General features: G+C 40.4%; 1 protein-coding gene across 3 annotated transcripts in view; it reads right to left on the bottom strand.

Moving 5' to 3' along the window:
* Hnrnpr (heterogeneous nuclear ribonucleoprotein R) overlaps window positions 1-19,454 on the bottom strand; it is a 32,695-nt gene extending 13,241 nt beyond the window's left edge. Inside the window, exons 1-7 of one of the 3 annotated variants that reach the window (XM_055611325.1) lie at window positions 19,320-19,454; window positions 16,000-16,168; window positions 13,491-13,609; window positions 12,777-12,884; window positions 9,585-9,698; window positions 2,481-2,657; window positions 723-858 (exon numbers count right to left, since the gene is read on the bottom strand). In XM_055611325.1, coding sequence (XP_055467300.1) covers window positions 723-858; window positions 2,481-2,657; window positions 9,585-9,698; window positions 12,777-12,884; window positions 13,491-13,609; window positions 16,000-16,156 — 811 coding nt within the window. In that variant the 5' untranslated portion in view covers window positions 16,157-16,168; window positions 19,320-19,454. The remainder of the gene's footprint in view (window positions 1-722; window positions 859-2,480; window positions 2,658-9,584; window positions 9,699-12,776; window positions 12,885-13,490; window positions 13,610-15,999; window positions 16,169-19,319) is intronic. The other 2 variants (XM_055611323.1, XM_055611324.1) reach the window with 2 other exon arrangements.
* Window positions 19,455-24,605: the final 5,151 nt, after the last annotated feature.

Below are 24,605 nucleotides of genomic sequence, written 5' to 3'. Positions count from 1 at the left end.
AAAAAAAAAAAAAAAAAAAAAAAAAAAAAAAAAAAAAAAAAAGCTGCCTAGAGAAATGGCTCAGTAGATAAGAATGCTTGCTGTGAAAGCAGAGAACCTAAGTTCACATCCCCAGCACTCACATAAAAAGTGAAACTGAATGGAAAGTACAAGGAACATTTGTAATAAATCAAAATATGGTTTTATTCAATTCCTTTTTTATTATACATAGAGTCTGTTTTGAAATAGAGTCTCATGCATCCCAGACTGTCCTTGAGTTAGCTATGCTTGACAAACTCATAACCTCCAAGTGCCAGGAATACAAGCATGCGCCCCCTTGCATGACTCCAGTTACATATACTTAAGTATGTGAACCTGTGATATAAAATCTACTTCTCAATCAATTGCATGGATTCAATTAGAATCTCTGAAAAATTACACAGATAGGTCAACAGAAAGAAATGAGAACTCCTTTCTCCCTAATCCTAAAGTTATCAGAGAAAAAAGCTTTCACTTGAAGGCTAGAGAAAAAAAGGCTCTTTGATTAAGACAAAGAGAAAGGAAACTCCATAAAATCAAGATTATGTAGAAATGTTTAGTCCAACCACTACTAAAGAAGAAAGAAGCAACTCAGATATAAGAGACTTCAATTCTTATTTACTATATATCTCCTTTGGGAAGAACACTTATAAATAATGCAACAGATTCCCACAAACCAACTTCTAAATGCATTTTTGTTTTACCTGTGACTTTACTGAACTCTTCCAGAATGTTTTCTTTAGTCTTATTCTTTGGAATGGATCCAACAAAAAGTCTGTTGTTTGCCACAGAAATGCACACTCCCAGGTGTTTACCAGGGCGAATTTCATAGCTGTCACACTGCAGGAAGAAAAGAACCAGAGACCCCCAAACCATCCCAGACTGAGGACAACTGATAGTAATCTTAAAAGCCAAACAATTTAAGGTCAAACACTCACCAAGGTCCCTCAAGCTTGTTTAAACATGAGTGTATATTTTAAATTTGTTACAATCTCCAGTTATAGCTTGGTTTTGTAACCTCTACTGTTCATCTATATAAAAAAAGGGCTCAAGGCTATTCATTTTAACACTGAATATTTCTTTCTTTCTCTCTTTTTCTTTTTTTAGTTTTTCAAGACAGGGTTTCTCTGTGTGGCCCTGGCAGTCCTGGAACTCACTGTGTAGACCAGATTTGCCTTGAACTCAAGAGATTTACCTGGACCCCTCTCTCCACCAAATACTGGAATTAAATAAACGAGTGCACCATCACTGCTTCATATTTCAATTTTATCTACCTGAAAATTCTTTTCCAGGGAATTTCAGAATATTTGAACTGTTTATTCAGAGTCCTTGAGGATGAAATTAGATATAGAAAAGCAACAGCCAAAACAATAACATGTAAAAAGGAACAATTAGGTTTAATGAATGTCAAAGAAACTTACAGGAGTTTCACAGTGTATACAAACCACAATTCTGAATAAAGCTACAAACTATCAAAACACTTTCAAAACTTTATAAAGACAAAAAAAAAGGTTTTATTTGAACTCACATAGTTATGAATACTTTATTAAATTTCAGTTTATGCTTTAATATTACTTACCATTAACTTACTAAAAGACATGATTTAAAAAGTCAACCATACATTGTCAAAACCGAGAAAATATAGCCTTGAAATTTTCTTAATATTGAATAAACAAGTTGGAAGAAAAAAAAAAAAAGTCCATCAGAAAAACTGAAACCTGAACCAAGCTGGGAAAGGACTAATTCAGAACTCACTAATGAAACACAAACATTTGGCAGATACAGCTGTGCTAAATAAAAGGGCAAGAACTGCTATACCACATTGCATTCTCCCTTAGATGTCTGGCAAGAATCTGCCAAAAACAATGGCACTGTTACTTTAACGCACTGAGAGTCACCTTCATACAGTAAGAATACAGGCCACCTACAAAAAACTTACTGCTGCTCTAACAAGAACAAGGTGGTAAAAAGCCCTGGAGAAAAATGAAAGCTATTATTATGTAGCAGAAAAGGAGAGAGATTTAGAATACAAATTTTAATTGTACAGTTGCATTGTGAAAATAAAACTCTTACACTTTTTTCTAAACCAAGTCCTAAAAAGGTCATTATCCTCCAGTTATGTTCTGCAGAACCATTTCAACCTCCATTATATTTTAGTACTAACCCTAAGGCTTGACAAGAACTGACATTATTTAAAAACAAACAAACAAACAAACAAACAAACAAAAAACCTGAATTTGTTTGATACTAAAAAGCTGCTGAGTTTTTGTGCTAACCAATCTGTTAACTTACAATTATAACCAGAAAAAAATAAAAGCAAAGGTTATATAGCAACTCAGTTAATATAAAGTTATTAAAAGCAGTGACTAAAGAAAATGAAACTATGTTAACTGCAAATGTTTTTGAACTGAAGTTTATTCTCTCAAATAGCAAGTTCTTGGACATTGGATTTTATCACATACCAGTTTAACTGCTTCCTGGGCAGCTTCCTTTCCACAGAAGGTGATAAATGCATATCCTCTGTTCTGACCAGAGAGTGGATCCATCATGAGGCGTAGATCCCAGATAGGACCAGCCTTCTCAAAAAGGGGCACCAACTCATCTTCATATAAGTCTCTTGGGATTTTACCTACAAAGACCTAAAATAAAACTTCCTTGTTAGAATCCAACATCAGCACTTCATTTTAGAGCCAGAGTCAGACTTCCTACCTTTTGTTAGGAGATAAAGGTAGAATGAGGACAGTTTGAATCTGGCAGTTGGTTTATATTAACTTTAATAAAATCAGGTAGGTGAGGTAACACGGGCACTTGGGAGGCAGAGGCAGGTGGATGTATGAGTTCAAGGCCAAACTGGTCCACACAGGTAGTTTCGGCCTTGCCAAGATTACATGGTATGACCCTGTCTAAAAAAACAAAATAAACATAAAACAGTCGTAGGGACATCAACAAAGAATTACAGTCTACACTGAAATAAGACAGAAACTGGTAGCTGCACAAAACTCTACCAACAACTTCAGATTTAAAATAATTTTTTCTTTTAAATTGCCTTTTCTCGTAGATCTCTGTTACAGCCAGTAAGCACCAAGGCCAGGACTACAGTGAGATATTGTTTAAAGGAAAGGAAAGAATAAAGAAAAAGCTAATCTGTGCCTTCATGGAAATGTGGTACTCATCATTTTTATCTAACAATAATTTAAGAAGAAAATTGACCTGGCTTTCATCGAGTTTTCTTAATATTAAAATCTTCATAATTTAAAGGAAACAACCTTAATAGCTTTCAAAAACTCTTGTCTTCAGTCTATTCCTTTATATGGAAGTTGTTTAAAAATGAGGCATCACTATGTTGCCCCAGGTCAGTCTAACTGCTGTGCTTAGATACCCTCCTGCTTCAGCCTCTTTCCTAAGTTGCATACATAAAATGCTTAGCTAGCACATATAATTTTAAGGTATGAAAAAAGTACTTTTTCATAATTTTTTTTTTTTTTTTACCATTTAAGGAAGTCATGGTATTTAATGACAAACAAGAAAAATTGAAACTACAAAACAGGGTTGTTATAAGATAATAAAAACAGTAAAGTAAAAATCAGCATTTACACAAAAATTCCAAGTTTCTCCAACATCAACTTTTTGTTTGTTTTGTTTGTTTGTTTTTTCAGTGTACCCCCAGCTGTTGTGGAAATTTCTTTGTAGACAGGGCTGGCCTCAAATTCTGAGATCTGCGTACCTCTGCCTTCTGAGTGCTATGTTTAAAGATGTGCCTATTTCAAAAAGCATTTATAAGCCACAAAATATTTAACAGTAAACTAATATTTACACAAAAGAAGTTTTCTAATGAAAACTCATCTATATCAATATTTTAAATTCTGAACAATGACCCAAGCCATAGACAACTAATAAAAGTAACAAAAGCATTCTGAAACAAGTGGAAGGTATTTCTGGCACTGGGTATGTAGTTCAGTGGTAGAGTGTCGTCTTCGAATGAATAAGATCCTGGCTTCAATCCCTAGCACTGCAAATAAAGTAAAAAAATTATTAATGGTCAGGCATAGTGGTGCATGCCTTTAATCCTGCTCAGCAGGCAGAGGCAGAGGCAAGTGGATCTCTGTAAGTTTAAGGCCAACCTGGTCTAAATAATCTAGCTCCAAATCAGCCAAGGCTACATAGTGACACCCTATATAAAAAATAAATAAAATTACTGGACTCCAAAAAAGCTATGCTATGTTAAAAATCTTAGTTCCTACTGGTTGCATAGAGCCATGAATGCAGCCTAAAATATTTGTAGATGATATCCTAACACCAAAGGCTGAACACCTCTGTAAGTCTCTCTGCCATCAAGTAAAACTTAAAAGTATTCTTGTGACTCCTACTATATCCCACACAACACTACTCTAAGTCAGGTAGACCGAGCAGCTTAAGGCCAGCCTGGCCTACAAGGTGAGACTATCCCAAACACACACCTACCATACACTGTACCTTAGTTATCACTATTCTATCTCTAGAGCCTAGAAATACATTCACTGACTGGGCACTCATACACTTAAAGAGAAAGATATAAATACCAATAAAAGATGTTTAAACCATTTTTTAAAAATTAACAAGCAAACAAAAAACAGGAAAAGATTATCTGACACAGTTGTGCTTTTAATTAGGAAGATCTTCCAAAAAGTAAGTTTGAGCTGACACCTAAGGACAAAAGTGGGTAAAACAATCTGATGAAAAAGCACTCCAAATTGAAAGATTAGTCTGTCAGAGGCGATATACTTGACATATTAAGAACAAAAGAACACTCAGTGCATTCGAGGACAATAAGGAGCTCCAGGACCAGGACTACAAAGAGTAACTCTGTCTCAAAAAAACAAAAACAAATAAACAAAAAACACAGCCAGAAGGCTAGAGCTGTCCATTCTAGTGAACAGTGGTGTAAAGTCAGAAAATAGTGCCAAATTAATCCATGCTTAGGATTTTAAACCTATTTTCAAGATGTGCTGGGCAAAAAATGACTAGGTATGACTTACATTTTAAGGGAAGCATATAGATAACTGGGTAGAAAATGTATTATGTGAACAGGCCCAGGGTCAGCCAGGGTTAACAAGACAATCCTGGCAAGCTACAATGGTGGCTTAACCTAGTAGATGAGAGTTGTAAGGGTGATAAGAGGTACTAAGTTACACTGGGCTCAGATTTATACTTTTAGTTACTCTGAACGAGTTTCTTCATCAAACACAAAGTCACAAGCATTGAGGCAAGCATGGCACCAAATGAGTTAAATGCTCAGACTATAAACCATTTGGGGAAAAACAGGAGACTAGGGATTAAATCTAGAACCTCACACACAATAGCCAAATATACTATCAGAGCTATATCCCTAACCTATGCTTAGAGCATTTTTATATGAATTTATTATTTTGTGAATTTCAAAATTATAGTATAGCTAAAGGTAGAGAATGTGGTCTGATTTTAACATACATGGAATATCTATGGAGATCACTGCATGGGGGGAGTAAGTTTCTATAAAGTCAAAGTAAGTTTCCATTACTAGGATGTTTAATAATTTTATCTGTCATGATTCTTGATTTTTTCCTACCCATCAGAAAAACATACAAAGCAAAAAGCTCAGTGACACTATAATATGTATATATCAATATATATATAACTCAGCTGCATCAGGTATTTATACTATTTCTCTAATATTTGTGTCAGTATTTTTAGAACCAGACAAGTTTCACTAAGCTAAACTAAAGAGTGCTCATTTCAAAAATAATTTAGGAGTTGGTTAATCAAACAGTCTACAGAAAAGATTAAGAAAATAAGCAATTTATACTTTATTAGTAAAAGCTTAACTTGTGCAACTTGTGCTCGGCATGAGCCAACTCCCTACCTCTAAGTTCATTATTTTATAAAACAACATTTTCTCCCCATACATATTGCAGGGCTTTCAAAGTCTCTTTAAACCCACAAGCTCTTTGAAAACTTCATTAACAAAATTAAAAATGATCCACCATTTTATTCGATTCTTTCTGCAAAATATCCAACTAATATAGCAGTTGTCAAACTGTTTATCATGACCCTTTCATATAGCATATCAGGAGTTGTTTATCAGACAGCCACATTATAATTTCAGCAACAAAATTACAGTTTTGAAGGAGGAACAAAAATAATATTATGGTCACCACAAGATGAGGAACTATATTTAAAAAAAAAAAAAAAATCACAGCATGCTGAAGAGATGGCTCAGTGGTTAAGGGCACTGTCTGCTCTTCCAGAGGTCCTGAGTTCAATTCCCAGCAACCACATGGTGGCTCACAACTGTCTATACTGGGATCTGATGCCCTCTTCTGGCATGCAGGTGTATATGCAGATAGAGCACTCCATACACATAAAAACAAAACAAACAAATAAAAGTCACAGCATTAGGAAGGCTGAAAAGTATTGAATGTAAGCTACTCAAGAGGAAGAGGTGGGAAGATCATTTGAGTCCAGGAGTTGAAGACCAAGCAGGGCAGTGCAGCAAAATCCACCCTCTCCCAAATAATAAGTAGGCAGCTTATGACCTTGTAGATACCATATGTATATTAGCAAGTACAAAATCTGCTTCCCAAAGCAGTCAAACAATTCTAATTGGAGAATACAGACAGTATAATCAGATCAGACAGGAGAATCTAGGTACTATCTAAAAGTAACACTCATTATTTTTTAATTTGTTTTTATGTATGTATGTATGTATGTATGTATGTACGTACGTACGTACGTGCCTACTTGTCTATATATGTGAAGGCCAAAAAGCTGTGCTGGATCCCCTAAGTGGAGTTACACTCAATGTAGGTGCTGGGAGCAGAACCCAGGCCCTGTGCAAGAGCAGCAAGTGTTCTTAATCACTGAGCAACTTCCCTAGTTTTTGTTGTTTTTTTTTTAAATTATGTTTTATGTGGCTAAGCACACAAGTGTAAGTGCCTGCAGAGGCCATCAGACCCCCCAGGGTTGGAGTTACAGGCAGTTGTACAGTCTGACCTCAGTCCTAGGAACAAATCTCAGCAGCTTTTAAACTGGGTTGCCCTCTGGGTGTTTCAGGATACCTTAATAACAAGGAATATACACTTAATTCCATTTATCTTTTATGTGTGTTTATAAGAAAAAAATCTAATGCTAAGAAGAACAAACTCTCAGCCACAAGTGGTGAACCATCTCAACCACACCGTAAATCTAAAGACCGCCTGACGGTACATGAGACCTGTGCCTCAAACAGCAAGTAAAAGAACAATATTAAAACTAGCAGAAGCCGGGTGCAGTGGAGCACGCCTGTAATCCCACCACTCAGGAGGCAGAGACAGGCAGATCTCTGAGTTCAAGGACAGCCTGGTAAAGGCTACACAGAGAAACCCTGTCTTGAAAAAACAAACAAAAGAAATTGAATATGGGGCTGGAGACATGGTCTTCCAGAGGGCCTAGGTTCCACATGGCGGTTCACTACCATCTACATCTCCAGTTCCAGGGGATCCAATGCACTCTTCTAGCCTTTGCAGGCAGCAGATATGCAAGTGGTACACAGATATACAGGGAGGCAAAATTACCTATACACATAAAATAATTGCTTCCAGGACCAAGGAGATGGCTCAGCAAGTAAAGGATACTTTCCCATAAACCTGATGACCTAACTCAATCCTCAAACCCACAGAAAGGTGAAAAGAAACAACCAATTTCACAAAGTTGTGCAATCTAATCTCCACACACACCTATACATCAAATAGATACACATGCACATTTTTTTTCTTTACAGTAATGCTAACTAATCATCTTTGCTTATCTATTTACAAACACAAAAATATCTTTGCTTTTTTTTTTTTTTTTAGCTTTTATGAGCATACAATTTATAGTCTAAAGACATCACTATCTCCTTAAAAATTGTTCAAATGGAAGTCTGAGTAAATTTTTTTTCTTGTAACTCTAACAACAACCTAAACATTTAACTCTAATGTCTAATAATAATAATACCCCTTAAGCATACCCCATAACTACCTAAGAAGGTACCCTTATCATCCTCACCCCATTATGCTGTCTAAGAGACCCCTACAAACATGGGAAGGCAGCACAAGCCTGTAATCCCAGCACATGAGAGGCTATACAGCAAGTTCATGTCCAGGCTGGACTATGTGAGATCCAGCAACATGTTTCAGAGCGTTAAAGCACTTGTCACACGGCTGATGATCTAAGTTCAGTCCCCAGAATGGACAGTGGCTTGAACAGGCTGCCAAAAGCAGTCCTCTGACCTCTATCCTCCACATGCCCATACTCACATACATCCTATATCACACACACACTCTCAACCCAAATGAGATCCAATTAAAAAAAAAAATCCTGTATCATTCAAGCAGTTTAAATTTGTTATGAAAAGGCCACAATTTCAGAGTTGTTTTTTTTTTTTTTTTTAATCTTTCATCAAATACTGTACACTGTGTTTCTGGCACTATGCTAGGTACTAAAAATAGCCACTGGAAACATGAAATCAGAAAGTCCCTGCTATAGGTTACTTTTTATCACCTAGTCTCTCCATTTAAAAGATCCAAGAATGCTACAATGACAAGCAAGCCCTTGGAGAGAATAGGGCTGTAGGACTTGGGAGGGACACAATGAGTAGGGTGCTTACCGAGCACACAGGAACTCTGGGATTTGGATGCTTAGCACTGCATAAACCCTGATGTGCAGTAAACTGTCATCCCAGCACTCCAGTGGGTATGAGCAAAAAGATTGTAAGTTAGCTAGTTCTAGGAAAGCCTGAGCTATACCATCTCAAAAACAAACAAACAAACAAACAAACAAACAAACAAAACAAAATCAAAGGCATGCCAAGTGGTAGCGAAACAAGAAGGCAGGGGCAGGCCAATCTGTGGGTTCAAGGCCAGCCTGATCTACAGAAAGAGTTCCAGGACAGCTAGGACTACAGAGAGAAAGCCTGTCTCCAAAAACAAGAACAACAACAACAACAAAAGTGCGGACATGACAAAACAAAATTGGATCCACACATGGCACAACAAGCCTAGTCTACATAGATCACTTTAGGCTAGGAAGGCTACATATAAGATTCTGTCTTAAAATGAATAAACAGGAGTGGCAACTGCCCATATCCCTACACTGCGAAGAAGGGAGGCTTGCAAGTGGAAAGGCAGTCTGGACTACATACCAAGATATTATTTCAAACGAAAGATTGAGATCAGGAGCATAAAACAATGGCAGAACATGCTCAGAACATGCTCGAGGCCCCAAACTCGATCCCTAGTATCTAAAGGAAAAAAAAAAAAAAAAAACACCTGCAAAATTAAAAACAGAAAAAAACAACTGTTCCTCCCTTTAGCTGTAAGCTCTAAGAATTGTATTTCTTTGCTTTAAAAAGTATTACAGTATCTATACCAAGATTAGCTATCTTTGCTAATAATGACACAAAACACACATAGCTATCACCAATATAATACTAGCCACACTTTGAAAGGAATCAAGTACTTGACCAAGATCATCACTAGATAATGTAGTTAATAAATTAGAAACATTTTCGGCAAAGGGCTAAGAGCACTTACCTCTGTCCCAATTCCAGGCTGCACACCCGAGTACACACTGTCTGGTGGAGGACCACCATACTTCCTCTGTCCTGTGGTCACATCCAAAGTGTAACCAGTCCTCTCAAGCAAGGCCTAAAGAGAATCAGAATGTTATACTTGAAAATACAAACACACACATAAATCAGTGCATTAAGCTTTTCTAAAAGGTACAATAATATCTTATGAAATGTATTTTCTAATTAGATTTCAAAAGGAACAGCTGGAAATATAGCTCAGTTGATAAAGGTTATTTGTCTAGCATGCGTTGAGTCCCTAGGTTCTATCCCCATTATCACATGAAAACCAAGCAAAGGGCCAAGCAGTAGTGGTACATGACTTTAATCCCAATACTCAGGAAACGGATGCAGGCAGATCTTTGAGTCTGAGGCCAGCCTGGTCTACAAAGTGAATGAATTCCAGGACAGCCAGGGCTACACAGAGAAACCCTATCTTCAAAAATCAGGGATGGGCCAGGCACAGTGGCACATGCCTGTAATACAGCAGTCTGGGAGGCAGAGCAGGCACATCAAGGCCATCCTGGTCTACAAATCAAGTCCAGGACAGTCAAGGCTACACAGAGAAACCTTGTGTCAGAAAGACAAAAACAGACAAAACAAAACAAAAAAAAAAAAACAGATATGGTAGTACAGCCTTATAACTTGGCACAAGCGAGGCAGAGGCAGGAGATCCAAAGTTTAAGGCTAACGTCAGATATATATACAGCCTGGGCTACATATGATCCGGTCTCAAAACGAACATCATCTTAGACTCCTAGCACTTTCGTCAATGGGGCAAGACAATTCAGAGTTCAAAGTCACACATATACATATACAGGGAATCTAAGGTCAGCTTAGGCTGTGTGGGCTAAAGGAGACACAATAACAAAAAAATAATAATAAAATAAAATTTTTTTAAAAAAATGAGGGGTACCAGATGGTGGAGGCACACATCTTTAGTCCCACCACTGGGCATGCAGAGACAGGTAGATCACTGATGATGAGACTAGTCTGGTCTACAGAGAGATTCTAAGTCAGTCAAGGCTACACAGAGAAACCCTGTCTGAAACTCAAAAACCCCCTACCTCAAAAAAAAAAAAAAAAAAAAAAAAAAAAAAAAAAAAAAAAAAAAAAAAGAAAGAAAGAAAGAAAGAAAGAAAGAAAAGAAAAAGAAAGGGGCTGTAAACAGTTTACTGCTCTTCTAGAGGACACTGGTTTAGTTCACAGCAACCATGCGAAATGTCGTGTTATTATGTAACTCCAGGTCCAGGGGTTCCAACACCCTCTTCTGGCCTTGGTGGGAACTATAGTCATGTGCACAAACCTACACTCAGACACACATATACATATAGTTAAAAATAACTGTAAAATATTTAAAAGAATGGCTGGAGAAATGGGCTTTGAAATAAAGAGCACCTGCTGCTCTCACAGAAGTCCTAGGATACACATGGCAGCTCGCAACTGTCCTTAACTATTCTATTTGTTTCATATTTTTTTTTAAAGATTTGTTCATTTAGTCTGTATACAGTATTCTGCCTGTAGGCCAGAAGAGGGCACTAGATCTCATTATAGGTGGTTGTGAGCCACCATGTGGTTGCTGGGAATTGAATTCAGGATCTTGGGAAGAGAAGCCAGTGCTCTTAACCTCTGAGCCATCTCTCCAACCCTTGTTTCATATTCTTAATACAAACTCAAACAAACAAACAAACAAAACACCACTGAACAATCTCACAGTATAGAGACAAAAACAAAGACAAAACAAAACAAAAAACTTAGCAACTACCAAATATACTCAGATTTCAAAAAAAAAAAAAGAAACATTATTTCTTGAACATTATTAATATTATTAACATTAGTTAATTATTTCTTGAACCTCATTAACATTAGTTAGTAAAAGTCACAGGAAAAAAATACCCTTGCCCTCAAAGAGCTTACTCTATAATTAACATTTTTATAGAATATCTTTTATTCGCAAACAAAATATGTAATCTACCAAGAAAGAGAAGAGCTTTGTATGTTAGATTTTTAACTACACAGAACACAATATTTATGTTTATTAGGTTTAGTTAGCTCTGGGATTCCACAGGGATGGATGTCTTAGACCTTCCATCTACCAGGTGGGAGGCTGGAGAGATGGCCCAGAGGTTAAGAGCACTCGCTGCTCTTCCAGAGGTCTGGAGTTCAATTCCCAGCAACCTATCTATAAGATCCAGTGGCCTCTTCTGGCATGCAGGTGTACATGCAAACAGAACATTGTATATAGAATAAATGAAAGAAAAGGAGAGAGAGAGAGAGAGAAAGAAAGAAAGAAAGACAGACACCAGGTGGAGTGAAGGTGGGGGGATACACAAAGAAAGACCTTCTGCAAAACAGTGGGGGTACTCTGGAAGCTGCCCTCTTTAAGAGCTGGGGTTTTAAGCTTTCTCTCCCAATTCAGGATTAGTCAAGCAAACAAAGTTTTTATGCAGTAGCCTAGGATTTGTATAAGAATGGGGCTAAGTCGTTTTACAAATGGCGAGGAGAAAAGCATAAAGGTACCTGACAAAGTTAGTTATATCTAAACATAAGCCACCTGTGCAAACAACTCTACAATTCAATACCATTCAAATTAAATCTGCTCAGCATAGAGCACCTGTGAAGGCCTGGTTTAGCTCTCCAGCTGTGGGTACAGGGAATCTCTGCAATATTAACAATATCCATGGAAATAGGTCTTGTAAGAAAAGCCTATTTATCTTTCAAAGCAGTTTATCTAAGTAATAATAATAATAATCACTTGGAAGGCAGATAGTTTACATATGAATTCATTTATCTTCACAACTCTGGGAGGCAGGCACAACCAAAACCATTTTATAAATAAACTAAGGTAAGAGAAAATTCAAAAGGAAGAAATCTATTAGAATACAAAAGCGCTTTCCCCAAGAGAAAAAAAGCCCAAGGCTTAAGCTTTTACTTCAGCACTCAGGAGGCTTAAGCAGGATCACCATGAGTTTGGGACCAGCCTAGGTTTAAGTTCCAGGCCAGCTTGAGCTGCTAATGGAACCCTGTACCAAACAAAAACATAAACAATGCTTATAAGGAAGCAACAAACACGTCCCTCTCTGTCAGAAGACCAAGGATCAAGGAACAGTCTAATTAGAGCATCAAATACTGTTAACTCCCCACATCATGCTTTTACCTTGATCTTTGCTTCGTCTGGCCCTTTGGTGGACTCTTGCACCTTGCTGCCTTGTTTCTCTCTTTGCCTGTAGGTCTTCATAACTCCACATAAAAATGCACTTTTGTTCTAAAACATGCAAGCAATTCAAAGGAAGAATTACCAGGAATCTCTGAAGGGTCAAATACACAATTAAATTTAAATGATGGTGTTTCAACACCAACATTTTAACAAAACTATTCATTCCATTCATTCCATAAATACTTTGATATGTCAGAGGCTGATGCAGATAGCATTAAGACAGCGCCTCTGGGAGCTTACCGTTTAAACTGGGGGGGAAAAATGGCCTTCCATTTGTTAATATTCAATTAAATCCGGACTATCTTTCCAAAATGGCTAACAGTATTTCTCACACAAAAATAAATAAGCTCCCCCCCCAATTTTAATGTAAGCAATTCAAACATATAAAACCTTAATAGTAAAAATAACCAAACCAACCAAACCATGCCTTTTAAGTTTTTAAAGTAACTTACTGTATAAAAAGGTGGGAGAAGACTTTTGCTTTGTGTTTATGCTTCTGAAACTCTTTGGCACAGAAGATCTTTTTTCCCTTAAGTTTTTCCAAAGGATAGTCACAAACAAAATAGACCACTTCCCCACAGGGAAGAATACTGTCACAGTTCAACAGTTACAGATCATTAACTGCTCAGATGCACTTGCTAGGTCTGGCCTTACCTGAACATGAGATAAGTCACTTTCCTTGAACTGCTGTAGTACAGAGAGAGCTCCTTCTTCATTAAATTCCCTGAGAGCATCAATTGCTCTTTCATCAAGATCGACATAAGCTACCAACCCTAAAAATTAAATTGAAAAGGGTTAACATTACTGCAATAAAAGGAGTAGGCTAAACTGTCTAGTAAGGTCTAGCAGAGTCGTTATATTCAATACCATCTCTGACAAACTACGTTTTAACTATATGCATATACATAGCTACACAAGTAAGATATAAAAAGGTCAAGGACAAATACAAAAACCAAAGATAAAATATCAACAACTATGAAAATAAATTTTAACTTAAAAAAAAAAAACTTTAGTGGAAAGACTCTAATATATTCCCAACTCCCTGAATAGCAGTGAGTTCTGAAAGTCTGCTGCTCATGCTGGGCATTTAAGAAATTCTGGTTTAGAGTAGAGTGCTAAGAATACACTGTCTTTCCCAGGGACAAACATTCAATTACAGCTGTTACACTTGTTTACTAGAGAAGAGGTAGGAGAAAATATAAGAACCAATTTTACTTAATTTTTCCACTCCAAGAGAGTATCAAAGGTTTTCCCTCCTTAGCACAGAGAATAAATTAAGTGTATATCCAAGCATCTACTTTGCTGCAGTCAGAATGTGGAAAGGCATAATTTTAAATTTTACAAATGCAAGTGCAGCTTGTAAATCAATTTTGAAAGTTATATTTTAAGTCAGTTTTTTGCTCTTCTGAAGAAACAAGCTGAGACTTAAGTTGTGGCATCTACAACACTACCAATAATGACAATCTCTTTCAAATGTGAGTAAACATGTTACAAAATTTTAAACTATGCAGAAAATATGTGCTGTACTCTACATATATTTGGTCTAATTAACTACACACACGGAACATGTACTATGTTAAAATAACTCAATATATACGGAACCTTTTCAGAATTGATCCAGTGTAAAATAGAGCTATTTGACAGATGAATACCCCCTTCCCCAAGTCCACATGATCCAAGACCAAAAGTGATTCTACTTTGGTAAAGCCAAAAGGAACTTTATTGCATACAGTAAATAAACTAAAAATAAATTAATGCCACTTGCAAAGTTATTGGGTTCTTTTTTTGTTTTTATTTATTTATTTTTATGTTATGCACATAGGTGTTTTAACTGCATGTACATCTCTGTGAGGGTGTCAGATCCCCTGGAACAGGAGTTACAGACAGTTCTGAGCTGCCATGTGGGTGCTGAGAATTGAACCCAGGTCCTCCGGAAGAGCAGTCAGTGCTCTTGACCGTTAACCGCTGAGCCATCTCTCTAGTCCCTGTGAAGTTGCTGTTAAAAATGTTGCCATGTCATGTTTTAAAAGCTCAAAATGAGCATGGCTCAGTGACTGGAGTTTCCTTGCTTGAATATTTCATACCACCACCCAAAGCCACAATTCAGTACAATCATCAATCCATCCTGTCAAGCCAATCCTACACCCAAATCATCAGCCTCTTAGCAGTAACAAAACACTATTACAGGGAGCATCTCTAAGCAGATCACTGCCGGTTCTCTAGGGCAGAATGTCACAAAGTTCCTGAGGACTGGTTTTCAAATGGGACCATCACCCAGGATTCATTTTTATAAGTAATTTTAGTGTCTAAAATTAAATCTCAGCTGTGAGATTTAAAATATTTTAAGAAAAAAAAAAAAAAGCACAGCTATGTCTACTATATTTAAGACATATTTCTAAGGGAAACAATTCAATTCTCTCTCCTGAACTGGATAGGCACACAACACAGAGGAAGGAAGTTTCCATCATGGCCCCAAAGGAGGACACGTTTACTTACGAACACCATTCCCTAAGGGTAAATATTTCTCTCCCTCTTTAAAACTTCAAACCACTTACAACCAACCATATTAAGATGTTCAAATTTGCTTAAGCACTTAACCATGGGACTTACACATTAAGGAAAAAAAAAAAAAACAGCTGTTACAAACCAAACACTTCCAAATTACTGAGAGATGTGAAGATCTGTCTGTTAGAAACTAGACAGGCCACAAACTCTCAGAGTCTGACATATATTATCATTTCAGATAATATAGTCTAACTATTCCTCTTATAATGCCACCTAATCAGACCTTAGCTGATTTAACAATCACTTTTTAAAAAGCTAAAAGCAGAAAAGTAAAAGCAAAATGATGACTGATTTTGGTTAAGGGGAAAATGCAAAATTTGGTCTGCTGAAACAAACATTTTTAATTGGTAGTAAATCTAAGACAAATTGATGTTCTGTTCTGAAACAACTAAGACTGCATATTCAACACTAAGAAGGCTTCAAAATAGTGAAATAGGAATAAAGTCAAACACAATATGCCTTCAATGAAGGGAAAGTAATATTCAGCTCTACACAGATCAGAAACAGTAAGCATTATTTAACCTTAAAAATCTATAAAATTCAACGTGGTTTGCCCTCACTTTCATAACCAGTCAGAAACAAGAAATGCATATTATACCTGTCTGAAATATTTCATCAAGTCTCTCTGCCACCTTCTGTGGGAGGCCTGCCTCTATCAGTGTCTTGTAGTGTTCTGTGTGAGTTACACTGGAAGTATCCATGGGTTCTTCCTCTTCTTTTAACTGTACCGCATTACCATTCACCTGATTAGCCATTTTATTATGCTGCTGGAAAAAATTCAGGAGCTATATTACATTAAGCCAGAAATAACTAGTTTGTAGGACAATGCATGATTTACCTGAACTATTTTGTACACATGCTGCTAGTAACAACTATCCAGAATATTTTATGCCTTCTGTGAGCATCTGATCTAAATTTTCAATAATAATCTTGTGAAACTATAGAAAATGTACATGGAAGTATTGGATCCTTAAGCAACTTCATGTACTCTGGGTTAAAAGTGCTTGAATTTACTGAAAGTACAATTGCTGAGTAACAAAAGCAACTGTTGTGTTCTGGGGAGCAGATCAACAAACCACCACAAAATCCTAAAAGCCCCTCAGCTCATAAATTTCTAAAGCTTGGTTTAAAACAGAATGAACACCCACACATCACTTAATCAAGGTTTAAGAACTTTTCATTTTTCCTAGCTCTGCTTCAGAAACAACATAGGTATGAAATAAATCCATGTTGTTATCTAGTTCAATGAGCTGGTGGCTTGGGTTCTCTCCACCTTACTTAAAAAACACAACTTTCACATTGATTTCATTCTAAGATTAATTTGCTATTCCCATTCACAGATTTAAAAGAAAAAATGACCAACTTTAAAAGCTAAGCCATTGTTTAAAGTCTACTTAAAAATAAGTGAGCTACAGTTGAGGTTGCTTCTTGTTTAAAAAAAAAAAATCAGGAGTATGAGTTGAATTTTTGTCAGTGAAAGAAAGTTGCAAAAACTACTGAAGAACAGACAACTTCCAAAAAACTTCACAAACACAAACTGGCATAAACTTCAGTCAGATTTCTCAGATTAACCCACCAAAATCATTTTGTATGTTCAGCCTGTATATAATGCTGAAATGGACCAATTCCCTGAGAAGAGAAAAAGAATACAAGGCCAGTCTATGCTACCTCAAAGTGAGGGAATTTAAGTGTGTGTTTGTGGTGAAATTAGAATATGATGAAGATAAATGGTGGCACGATACAGACAGCAGCACATACGGAAATAAAGGCATGATGAAGGTGGGTCTCAAGAAAACGCCTACTTTTCTTTAAAGAACTCAAGATAACCAGCTAAAAAGAAAATACCTAAAAGTACTAGAGCCTAAGATAACCATCACTTTCTGCCTACTCATCAAACACTATGCAAATGCACCAGGTGCCATTTCCTGACATAAAATAACTCTTCATTTGAACATCCACTAACACTTAGTAGAAGTTAATGAGAGGAGAAGAAGAGGGGGAGAGGCAACAGCAGAAAGGGCACTGTGAAAAGTGTTACTCTGAGAATGACCTAAACAACTGCATGGCTTCCCATCATCACAAAGCTCCCTAACCCTCTAAAGTCTAAGAGACGCAACTGCACTTAAACTCTGAGTGGACAAATGTTCCTCCAGGAAAGCCTTGAATCTCGATGAACTAGCAAAAATGGAAATCTCCAAAACCGGCACAAGAAAATATTAGCACATAAGATGAGCATAGTACTACAACCTAGGCCTATGAAGAAGCAGTCTACAATCCAAAATCATTTTATGAACACACGTTTGTGTTTTCCCATTCCCTCCCGAACACTACAGTGAGACCATCACCACAACTCAACAGCTCTATCACAAGGCCCTCACAGCACTGCACCTCCGAATACTGTTACAGGAGAGGCAGATTAACTCAAAAGTTCAATGAACATCTGTTAAGGTGGAGTGTTTTCTTAAAGTATGCGTGAAGCAAAACGACAAGTTATGTATTAAGCACAAGACAGATATTGACGGATATTTATTACTATCATCGATATTAAAATTGTTTTAAATTTTCCAGATTTGTCAACTTTAACAAAAACAAAAAAGGTAAAATAGACTCCAGAAAATAAAACCTTCAGATCAAGGCAAAAATAAATTTAAAAAAACCTCTTCAAGCCGAATACAAAGTGCTCATTTAAAAGACTTTCATGTTACGAGACCATTTAAAACTCATGTCAATTCAACACAATGCCACACAGCCAAACCATATTTCTGGATGCAGCAAATATACTAACGTGACTGAAATCCTTTGACCTAAACATTTTTTTGCAAAAAAAAAAAAAAAAAAAAAAGATAAAATTACAAAATAAAGTCATTTAAATAAGATTTATAAGGGCCGCTGGGTGATTTGGGAAGTCAGTACTAGCTCCTCCCTGACTTTTGGTGAACATCCATCTCTAAGCAAAATGTTAAGAGAAGGGCTTTAAAAGAACCAACGAAGGCTAACGGTTATCGCAAAGCTCCGCAGCGTCAAGCCCTTAATCACTACGACTGATTCCTGACACTTTTATTACACTCTGCTTCCACAGGGCAGGTGAGTTTAAAAAAAAAAAAAATCTCAAACAGGTAACCAGAAAGGACTGAACCTCTCCAGAACCCCTTGGGCTTTCGTCCTGAAATGCTGGCCGCATGGTTACCGCCGTGTAAGAAAAAGAAGCGCTCTCTCCAACGTGGAGCGCCTAGGACCTCTTCAGAATTACCTAGCTCAGGCGCCGCTCGAAAGCAAGGATCGCGGCGTCAAGTAGTCATTTTTTCCTTCAAATCTCGGCTGCAGGCATGCAGGGTGGGACGGGGACAGGGGCGGCCCCCCCATGCCTCGGCCCCTCGGCTCCGGCCCCCACCAAAGTTTGCTCGCGGCTCAGGTAAGCCTCGGCTCTGCACCCCGCCCTCGGCTCACCCCACCCCCTCGGGCGCGAGTCGGTTACCGACACATCCCAGCCGCGGCCCGGCGGGGCGAGGCGCGGGCCCGGCCCGGCCGCAGGCCTGGGGGGCCGCGGGGGCCGCGGACGCGCCTGGAACCCTCCGCCCGGCCCGGCCGCGGGCAGCGGCGGGCGGAGGCGGGAAAACGCCGCCGCGGGGCCGGCAGGCCGCGCGGAGGACGGCGGACCGAGGGGCCGGGCACCGGAGGGGCCGCGGAGGGCGAGCGAGGGAGGGAGAGGGAGAGGGGAGGCGCCCGCGGCGGGGCTCAAGCCCACGGCGGCGCGGCCCGCCCGAGCACAGGCCGCCCCCGGCCCGTCCCCCCCCCCCCCCCCGGGCCTCGCCACCAAACCCCGAACTGCAAGGCCACGGCGCCGAGCCCGGGCCCGGCCGAGCCCGGGGCGACCGGGACTCCCCGGCCCCTCCCCCCACGGGCCAGCGCGAGACTCACCAGGGCAGAGCTGGGGGGCCGGCGGCCGGGCCCGTGAGAATCAGCGCGAGGCGCTTTGAAAACGACTAGAAATGGCGCGCGCGCCACCCCCTCCCCCCCCTTTCCCTCATGCGCCGAGACGCGATCCCGGCAGCACGCGGGGTTTCCCGGAACTGCTTCCAGGGACTCCGCGCGGCCGAGCAATCAACCCGCGAGGCTGCCTGACGGGCAGCTCAGCCGGCCAATGAGAGAAACGGAAAGCGGCCCCCCGCGCCGGCGACTCCGACAGCCAATCGGTGTGGCCGCCGGGCTGAGCCAATGAGGGTTCTCAGCGCCTATGGCTGCGGGGCCTCCGGGGCGGGGGCATGCACACAAAGGGGTCTGTTGGTGGGAGAACCTGGTAGTGGCTCTGCTGCGGGGCAGCAGGCCTTGCGTGGCCGAAGCTCCTCCCTCTTCGTCTGCCGCGGTTACGAGGCTGCAAAAAAAAAAAAAAAATTCCAGGCCTCGCGCCGCGTGGCCGCTTCCGGAGCCCCGCCCCCTCGGCTCCCTGCGGCCACGCTCCGCAATGGCGCTGCCACCCGGCGCGGGAGTCCCTTCTCCCCGACCCTCCTCCCTCGCTCCTTGCCGGCGGGTCCCCCGCATAGCCTAGAGCCCAAACACACCCTTCGCCACGCGCTCGGCTCCTTCGCTAGATCATGTTGGCTCTAGTCAAAGCACAATTTAAGGACGGTTTGACTCGTTGGGGTTTTTTGTTTGTTTTGTTTTCTGGGTTTTAGGGCCAGGGTTTACTCTGTGTAGCCCTGGCTGTCCAGCAGCTCACTCTGTAGACCAGGCTGGCCTCGAACTCAGAGATCTACCTGCCTCTGCCTCCCGCGTCCTGGGGTTAAAGGCCTGCGCCACCTGATTTAACTGGTTTGCTGGAGGTTTGTCTGTAGAGAAGCATCCCTTGGAACTGCCAGTTTTCCTCCCTGGCTCCTTTCCACACAGAATGAATCAGACCTGACTCGAGCGACGTTAAGAGAAATCAGGGACCCTTCGGAGTTTGGAGCAGCGAATAGGTAGTGCGTTGGATCCACGACTGCAAGCCATGCAGGGGGCAAAGGCTTCGTTCCCCCAAAGAAACTAGTTCCCGTTATTCATACGCCTCTCTCTCACCTGTCATTTCTGCGCCAACCCAAACACTATCTCAGTGAAGAAGGTCAAGGAATCTGCTTCCAAGTATATCTGGAGATATATATAGGGTTTGCCAAACCCTATAAACCAAAATGTAATTACTGTTATCTACCCTTGCGTTTTTTATGTGCATCTGCAAAAATGCTCGTGTTTAGAACTTGGTGGCCAATGTGACAGTGTTGGGAGGTGGGGCCTGTAGTGGGAGGTGTTTCAGACACAAGGACTCCACCCTCAGTGGATTAACGCTGACTAGGGGAGGCCTCCAGGCTGTGAGTTTGACGGCTGATAATTTCCTCTGCACCTTTTGCGTTTCCACGGGTGACACCGCAAGAAAGGCCCTTATCCCGCGTGCCCATCAACGATGGACTTGCCTGCCGACAGAATTGTAAAAATTTAACTCAAACGTAAGCTTAAAAACCCGACCTTGAATCTGGCACCTGAGTAAAAAGCCTGCCGTGACCACATGCGTCTGAAAGCCCCAGTGCTGATGGGGGCTGAAACAGAATTGCTGGAGCTTGCTGCCAGCTTAGCCCCAGGCTCAGTGAGAGACCCTGTTCCAAGGGAACAAGGCAGGGAGTAGAAGAGCAGGACCCCCAGCATCCTCCTCTGACCTTGCTCTGCACCTTTCTTCACACACACACACACACACACACACACACACACACACATAGACAGAAGCAAACACAAAATTAAAGAAAGCCCTGTTCTCTATAAAATTTCCCATCGCGGGTATTTTATCATAGCAGTACTAAAGAGGCTATGGCACCCATTAGGTGTATTAGGGAATATTATAGGATGTAAAACACAGACTTGCTGGAAGCTAAGGTATTAGCTCAGTTTTATAGCATGTACGTCCATACAAAGAGCCCTGAGTTCAGACCCCAACTTGGGGGAGAGGGGCTTCTGGAGGAGAGACCCAGGTTCAGTTCCAGCACCTGCATGGTGGCTCACAAATGCCTGTTCCTCTAGTTCCAGAAGATCCAATGCCCTCTTCTGACCTTCTTGGACACTAGGCACAAGTGATATTCAAACATACATACAGGCAAAGCACCCAAACATATAAAACATATCTTAAAAACAAACAAACAAAAACAGTAAATAAGCTTTTGTATCTTAGGAAATTTCCAGGGCGCTGGAATATGCAATCAAAGCTTTCACATTTACTGTTCACAACCTGAATGAAGACTTTTTGTTTGTCTGTTGAGCCTGGGTCTTATCTATGTAGACTTGGCTATCATGGACCTCACTATGTCAGCCAGGCCAGCCTTGAACCCACAGAGATCTGGGATTAAAGGGGTGTACTATTTTTCTGGCCCATTCACTCTTTTTGGTTTGGGAGGCTTTTTGGTTTGGGTTTTGTTTTTTAACGGGTGGGGGCGTTTTACCTGCATGTATTCTGTGTACCACATGTGTGTCTGGTGCCTGCAGAGGTCAGAAAAATGTCTCAGGGCCCCTGGAACTGGAATTACAGATGGTGGTAAGCCACTATGTGGGTCCTAGGAATTAAACTTAAATCCTCCCAAAGAGCAACAAGTGCTCTTAACCCCTGAGCTAACTCTCCAGCCCTTCATCAAAGGTATTTTTAAGTGGAAAGTGTGTTTCTATTTTCTATTTTCTTTTTTTTTTTGTTGTTTGTTTTTTGTTTTTTGAGACAGGGTTTCTCAGTGTAGCCTTGGCTGTCCTGGACTCACTTTGAAGACCAGGCTGGCCTTGAACTCACAGAGATCCGCCTGCTTCTGCTTCCTAAGTTTTGTTTTGTTCTTTCCCCTTTTCCTATAAGCAGCCTGGGGTGACCTGTAAAGAATGGTTCGCTACTCTCGTGACCCAGAAAACCCTCCGAAATGATGAAAATCAGGAGGTTCAAAACTTTATGTTCACTTTAAGCACACACATGAAACTGCCTAGGCCATCAAGGGTAGACATATCCAGAAAGGCACCAAATATATGAAAGATGTCACTTTAAAGAAACTATGTATGACCTGGTGAGGTGGTGCATGCATGTGATTCCAGCACTCTGGAGGGAGAGGCAGGTGGATCTCTGTGAGTTTAAGGCCAGCCTGGTCTAGAAAGAGAGCATCTTGTACAGCCAAGGGTACAAAGAGAAACCCTATCTCGAAAAACCAAAAAGAAGAAAAAGCAGAAGCAGCTATGTGTGAGCCAGAAGGTGATGGTTTTTAATCCCAGCACTCAGGGAGGCAGAGACAGGTGGATCTCTGTGAGTTTGAGGCCAGCCTGGTCTACAAAGCGAGTTCCAGGACAGCCAGGGCTGTTACATAGAGAAACCCTGTCTCCAAAAACCAAAAACCAGAAAGAGAGGAAGGAAGGAAGAAAGAAAGAAAGAAAGAAAGAAAGAAAGAAAGAAAGAAAGAGAGAGAGAAAGAAAGAGAGGGAGAGAGAGAGGAAGGAAGGAAGGAAGGAAGGAAGGAAGGAAGGAAGGAAGGAAGGAAGGAAAAAGAGGCCATGCATGTGCTTCCAGTGGTATAATAAGGAGTCTGTAGATGCACCCGGGCAGTGGGGCTGGACATAGGGTTTATGGCCAAGAGTGCTGAATTTGCTAAATTTTTGCCACACATTCGTAAAGTGCAGAATGCAATGCTGCACTTAAGGGTTTAGATGTAGGATTCTCTAGTCACTGAACATATCCACTGAAGAAAGCACCTGGGATGCACCAGCAAACTCACAGAGGTCATGGCCAGATTAGCCCTGCGTGACTCCCCCTGCCACATCAAGATGATCCACTCTGAAAAGAACAAATTGTTCCAAAGCCAGAAGAGAAGGTTGCTCAGAAGAAAAAGATATCCCAGAAAAAACTGAAGAAACAAAACTTAGGACATGGGAATAAATTCCTCATAAAATAACTGCAGATAAAAGTGAAGGTCAAAGCTGGGCGGCGGTGGTGCAGGCCTTTAATCCCAGCACTTGGGAGACAGGAGCTGGCAGATCTTTATGGCTTCGAGGCCAGCCTGGTCTACAGAGTGAGTTCCAGGACAGCCAGGGCTACGCAGAGAAACCCTGTCTCAAAGAGAGAGGGAGAAGGGGAGAGAGAGAGAGGACAAAGAAAGAGTACTTTTCAGTTAGTCTCAGGGGTGGCAGGTTTGTTATCAGTCAGAATGGGATGCCACGCTCAATGGCAAGCGGCCTGATATGCTGACCCATCTCACTAGCTTGTATTATTATTTTATTTTATCTAACTTTATTTATTTTGTGGTACTGGGGATCAAACCAAGACCCATGTACATGACAGGGAGTTACTCTGACAGCAAGTTACACCCCAACTCAGAGTCTCAAATTTGGAAAGCAATTTTTGGTCATAAAGAAAATGTCTCACAGGATTTTATCAAATAGGCTTGATAATGCCTTAATATGTGATAAGCACTGACAGTGTTACCATTTGATGCTCACAGTAAGTCAAGCATCTTCTTCCTTTACACATGAGGAAAGTAAGGCCAAAGTCAGTGCTGAGGCGCTAATGCTGGTACAACTCTAAATTCCGTGCCCAAGTCCATGCTTATCCTATGGGGCCAGTAAGATTATACCCCCCTATAAACCTTCCTGTTCCCAAGCCCTGGAACCAGCCTGGTATTACATGGTAGCTCTCTTTCCCTGAGCCCCAGAGTGTACACTAGCACCACCATGCCTGGTTGGCATTGTCACTTCAAATTTCTGTTTGCATCAACTGATTTTTTTGGAGAAATTATTTTTATTGCTGGGCAGTGGTGGTTCACACCTTTGATCCTAGCACTTGGACCACCGTGCCTGGCTAGTACATCGAATTTGTATGTGAGCACAAGTGTTCCTTGAGTTCATAAGAAGGTATCAGAGCCCCTGGAACTGGAGTGACAGGTTGTGATTTAGCCTGGAAAAGCAGTACACACCCTTAACCCCTAAGCCATCACTCCGTCTTCCCTCCCATTATTTTTATTTTTGAGTAGATTATCTTCTTGAGTTCAGATGAAGAATATTGGGGGGTAAAAACAGAAAAATATAGCAAACAGAGCTCTCCTTTCCCAGCTTAATTTTTAAAAAGCAACAATCAACTTTTAATGCCAATTAGGATTATCAAATCCATTTTTTAATCTTTTTAAAAATCAAATCCAATTTTAAAAGAGTTAAATACTTGGACACAACATTCTT

Source organism: Psammomys obesus, unplaced genomic scaffold, assembly GCF_907164565.1.
Source record: "Psammomys obesus unplaced genomic scaffold, mPsaObe1.curated_primary_1811, whole genome shotgun sequence".
NCBI classification, from domain to species: domain Eukaryota; kingdom Metazoa; phylum Chordata; class Mammalia; order Rodentia; family Muridae; genus Psammomys; species Psammomys obesus.
This window is presented reverse-complemented; position numbering and strand designations above follow the sequence as displayed.